Source organism: Montipora foliosa, chromosome 14 (assembly GCF_036669935.1).
Source record: "Montipora foliosa isolate CH-2021 chromosome 14, ASM3666993v2, whole genome shotgun sequence".
NCBI classification, from domain to species: Eukaryota; Metazoa; Cnidaria; class Anthozoa; order Scleractinia; family Acroporidae; genus Montipora; species Montipora foliosa.
This window is the reverse complement of record NC_090882.1, coordinates 22,543,401-22,549,143: the sequence shown is the minus strand read 5'-3', so window position 1 is coordinate 22,549,143 and position 5,743 is coordinate 22,543,401. Positions and strand designations below refer to the sequence as shown.

At 40.0% G+C, this 5,743-nt stretch overlaps 1 protein-coding gene across 1 annotated transcript; it reads left to right on the top strand.

Moving 5' to 3' along the window:
• The first annotated feature begins 311 nt into the window (after window positions 1-311).
• On the top strand, window positions 312-5,103 carry LOC137984255 (frizzled-5-like). The gene has a single exon (XM_068831371.1). It carries the CDS (start codon window positions 1,452-1,454, stop codon window positions 3,084-3,086), a length of 1,635 nt encoding a protein of 544 aa, XP_068687472.1. The 5' UTR covers window positions 312-1,451; the 3' UTR covers window positions 3,087-5,103.
• The last annotated feature ends 640 nt before the right edge of the window (window positions 5,104-5,743 follow it).

Genomic DNA, 5,743 nt, shown 5'->3' with positions numbered 1-5,743 from the left:
CGAAGCCGACTTACTGAAATCCTGTGTATAAATAGTTGGTACAACCCCCTTTAATTCCAATAAAAGGTTTCTCCCTTTCGCGTGGCCGTAGACAAGTTGGAGACATTGTTGAGGGTTGCTAGTGCGGAACAGAATATTTGCCGTTTCATTGACTTTGTTTGAGTGTTTACATTAATTTCTTTTATTATCAAAGTTGTGGGATGTTTGAATTTACTTTAATTCAGCGGGTAAACTACAATTTTTTAGCTCAGTCGTTCGACCAAAATTACTTTAAGAAAAATACAAGTTTTCAGTAATTGACTTCTTTAATAATCTCGTATGAAAGCACGCACAATTAGAATAAAGACACTTGAACATTCTTCATCAAAATGCAGGAATGATATTGTCAAGGCTGTAAGATAGCTGTCGTAAAGCCAAGGACATCCTGTTTTTGACGCTTGTCATAAAAGCCCATAAATTGTATTGGGAAATAGCTTCTGCGACTTTTTCAGTCATTTTCTGCGCGCGTAAACTCGAGCCCATCTAGATATGTCATACGAAATCGTTAAGTGCTTGCAAATGGCTTCACACATTTCATTAGTGTCACAAACGTTGTCAGTTTATAAAACATTAGTTATCACATATTTGCAATTTGGTCTCCTCCCCAAATGACAGTTTCCTTGATACGTATCACCGGTTAGGTTTGCGGGCGAAAATTGTGGGGCATCAGTGTACAAACTCCATCATCTTCAACAATTTTATTATAAGAGTATCTTGAATCGATTTCTTTGAATTTCGTGGATTAAAAAAATGCTTCTGATGAGCTTTTAAAGAGCTTCGAGACTTGCAATTATTCAATTTGGGGCGATATTGTGTTGGATGCGAACAGAGCACTTATGACTGCCCTGTGCTTCAAATCTTTTGTCCCTCTGTCAAAGATTTGATATCGCAGCGTGTTAATGGCAAATAGGCGTGATATGTATTAGGTGTGAGAAAAGATATGCAGATCTCGAAATATCCAGCCAATAATCCGTGAGCAAATATTTGCTGAGCTTAAGCCTTAAAATATTTGCATTCGACCCATGGGCAAACATCCCAAATAAATCCCAACTTGGGTAGCGCCAAGAGGCTTTGCGCAAATCAGTCGCAACCCTATATGGATCACCAAGAATAACGAGATCTTTTGTGTACCTTTTGGACAATGCCAGATGAAGTGAAGAATAGATTTGATGAAGCACCATTTCCAAGGAAATGCGTTTCTTTGCTAATGGCTTTGGCTTAAAACTGCCATTGACTGATGTGCGAATTACAAGACACAATTCACTAATGAGAAAGGATCGAGCGCTGATTGGTTACCGTTTGAATCTGTCAATATTGCTGATCTAATGACAAGAGTGACATGCAAGCGACCAAACCGCGACAAAACACTTAGCTAACATCAGAATGAATTCAGTTTCGAAACAGCAAGCATAATGGCAGCACTGACATACAGCATCGAGTTATTAATTTTAGCGTTGTTTTGTTCGCTATACGTCGTTCTTGGCCAGGAAAAAAAATGCGAAAAGATCAAAATACCCATGTGCCAAAAGATTGGCTACAATTTAACATACATGCCCAATATGTTTAACCACGATACACAAGAGGAAGCAGCCTTGGAAGTTCATCAATTTTGGCCGTTGGTCGAAATCAAATGCTCGCCAGATCTGAAGTTCTTTCTGTGTTCAATGTACGCGCCAATGTGTCAGTTGAATTTCCGCGATGAAGTTCCTCCGTGCCGATCGATTTGTGAACGGGCCAGAAAAGGTTGCGCGCCTTTGATGAAACAGTATGGATTTTCGTGGCCGGAGCGGATGAAATGTGAAAACTTCCCTATATTCGGTGGCGAGCAGATATGTATGGGTCGAAACGACACGAGTGAAAATTTAACAACATCAACGCCTCCACCGATTGGAATCAGCACTATACCGCTCGTTTTAAAAGTTAATAAACGCTCGGGTAATTGCTGTTCATGCAGAGCTCCATTTGTTTCAGTCATAGACAAAAAAGTGACGACGGGTTTACAGGACATTTCCACAGGGGGCCTTCTCGGATGCGTAATGGCGTGCAACAAAACTTATTTCACACAAGATCAGGAAAATTTTGCCTCGTTTTGGATCGGACTATGGGCCGTCTTGTGCTTTATTTCCACGCTCATAACTTCGCTCACGTTTCTGATCGACATGAAACGCTTCAAATATCCAGAACGACCCATCATCTTTCTGTCCTTTTGCTACTGTTTCGTGGCGATAGGTTACATCATTCGGTTTGTGGCTGGACGCAGAGCAGTGGCTTGTGATTCAGATGGATTGATGAGATACGAAACATCAGGTCCTGCCCCCTGTACAATCGTCTTCTTGCTAATATATTTCTTTGGCATGGCCTCGTCGCTGTGGTGGGTCATTCTATCTTTCACCTGGTTCTTATCGGCCGGAATGAAATGGTCGACTGAGGCAATCACCAACTATTCGCAATATTTCCACGTAGCAGCGTGGCTCGTCCCAGCGGTTCAAACCATCGCCGTTCTCGCCATGTCAACCGTCGATGGCGATCCAGTGAGCGGAATTTGTTTCGTGGGAAATCATAATCGTCGAAGTCTTATCGTATTCGTGGTAGTACCTCTCCTCGTTTATCTTGTCTTTGGGACTTCCTTCTTGATAGCTGGATTTTATTCTTTAATTCGCATTCGCGAAGTTTTGCGCACGCAAACGGATAAACTCATCAAGACCGACAAACTTGAAAAGCTCATGATTCGAATCGGAGTTTTCTCGGTTTTATACACTGTTCCTGCGACAATCGTTGTCGCTTGTTACTTTTACGAATACGTTAACAGAAAGAGCTGGGAGCGATCGGTTGTTTGTGCCGAGTGTCGTGGAGGTCATGATGTGCGTCCCGACCACTCAGTGTTTATTATCAAGTATTTTATGGCGCTGGTAGTTGGCATAACTTCAGGATTTTGGATCTGGTCGGGAAAGACTATTGAATCTTGGAAGAAATTCTTTTATCGTTTGACAGGCGTACACCGACCCAAGAGAGACAAAGCTGCAAAAGCTCTGACAGCTACCGTCTAAGCTGCACGGGATGTTTGTTTTTAGAAAAGATATTCAATTCTTTTCCAGCCCACTCGCTCGCTTGAGAAAGCACCAAGCATTTTCAATGCACAATATCGAATTATTGGCCTGTGTGAAGTGCAGAATGTGACAAACATTCACGACACATCAAGGAAACTTGACCAACGAACAGACACACAGCGCCTAATCTCTTCCGGATTTCATGCAACTGTATAAAATACAAGTATTGACTTAAAAAATCAACCACGCTGAGGTCTGACAACGAGATAAACATTCATGAATTCGGCGCAAAATTTGCATAAGGTAATGAATTAGTTTCTTCAACAAGTCGTTTCTGGATTCGGCGCGTCGTTCATTGTAATACAAAGCTTCTCAAGGTAAAAGTTTTTTAACGTTAATTTGGGGATCATACTTCGTGCATATAAGCGACTTTTAAGGGCACCGGTCTATTAAGACAAGAACACCTTAGAAGCTAGCTTAAAAGAAAAAGAGTTTTCCCTTGTAGACAGAGGTTTAGAGCTAGTCTTTGAATAGACTAATTACGGCGCTAATTATAGGTCCCAAGAGAGAGGTCTTCCCTGAGGCCATTATTGGCATATCATTCAACAATACATGCTTCGCCACTGACAAAACTTTTACGTCGAAAGACATGTCATTTTTAATCTTTTAACACAAACTAGTCACTGAAACTGTCTATGTCTATTGAAGGATAAAATTTGAGATTATTTACATTCCAGTCGACATTAAACAAGAAATCATTTTTTGAACATTTATTAATGCATTTGTAGTACATTGTTTAGGAGATTGCGTTTCTTTATTTGTTCCAGTTTCTCCAAGCGTTGTATTGTTTATGGAATAACGCTACGTCCGAATTTGACCAGAACATCGATTATTGAACTTGTATCTTGCTGGTTCATCTTTTCTTTACACATGACAAAACACTTAACGAACTAAGAAAACAAAAGATTGAATTGCGGTTGGAGATCCAGCCCTCTAATTAGCAGTTCAGCCCATCTCTTCAAATATATCAAGCGCCTAATCACTATCGTGCTTTTTGACTTTCTTGAGTTTCGGTGAAAAAAAAAAACACTCTCTTCTTGTGCTATTTTGTATAGTGTTCTCGCCATGGCAAACTCAAAACGTGTTTACCAAAGCTGGTTGAAATTTATATCCTCTGGACAGTGCTTTCAAAACGCTAAACGTTTATCTTTAAGTGACAGTTGCCGTAATATTGGGGTAAAGTTATTTGCTTGTGACAAAACTGAATTTTTAGTTTATGATTGACAAATGAACTTTTGGAAAGGTACCAGAGCCAGCATTTTACATAGAAATTGTCTCTCTACTAATAAGATTTTAACAGCTTAGGAACTGTTCTTGTGCCATTTTGAGGAGGTCTCTACGTGACTCGAATATACAGGCGTCTTCCATGCAATACAAAGCTGAGAGCTGTTTATTCAATAGGCACAAAAAGCCACAAACGGAATATGTGTGTAGTTCTTGACACATGCTTAGCCAAAGTGTACATTGCGTACAGATGTGAGACAGTTGAAGATGTCTGAAACACAACGTATGGCAACCATTTGATAAATGGTTCTCAGGCGTTTTACGTAAATTGACAAGCCACCGTTTCTGCACATTTATGCGCCGTAGGGTTCATTTGTTAGTGAAGTATTGCTTCCTTCGCGTCACAGTTTTGTGATCGGCGATCATTGTTCACGTTTAATTTTGATGTATTTCTCTTTTGTGTATATGGAATTCAGTTGGAATTACTCTCTTCGCGAACATTCTATCAGATAGAATCTGCTTTGTAGACAAACAATATTTCCTACTAGTCATTTTGCCGTCATAGACAAAAGAGGGATGCATTCGAAGACCACATGTTTTTGAGTGCAGTTTTTCCGACGCCCTATTCTCTACAACTGGCGTAAATCTTATTAAAAGGACCGCCCAGGATAATCTGCTTTTTCCGACCAAGTATTAAAGTTGTCCGTGTGGTGAAACGGCACGCAAACGCTAATTATGCAACTTCCAAGATTCATTGCGGTTTTAACTTGACTTTCGTAGTCGTCAAGGCTTTCGATGGGGTCATTTTATCATAAAGGGAGTTCGTGAAGTGTAACGAAAGCGTTTCAATGATGAATCGTGCTATGAAACAGGCAATTCCGCTTTGAACCCAAAAAAGATAAAGCCCTGGAGGGGATTTAAAGCTCTTACTTCGAAGGCTAGCTTAATTCTGTCAGATATGCCAAAAGTGGTATTCGATGTATCTTCAGTTAAAAGGTCACATATATTCTCGATCTGTCTGACGGGGTTTCGTCGCTAAAATCTCAATATTGCAGTTTCAGTGTTTTTGAGCAAATAACAGAAAGCTACCTGAAAAATCAATGTTTCGATGTCATTTCAAGGTCAGCTAGCTTCAAAATTTGCTTATCTCAAGTGAATTAAACAAATCAAATAACTTTCATATCCTTGAGCTACCAAGAAAAGATAAGAATTACTGTAAGAGACGCCAGGCATTGATCTCAGAAAACTCTCCTTGCAAGGGAAGTTTTAACTTTGGCGTAACTTCCTGCCTCCTTTATAAATATATATCCTATATATCTTTTTTAGAGTTTAGTCCAATGGTTTAGGCTTCTCTTTGAGATTAGCGAAACCCT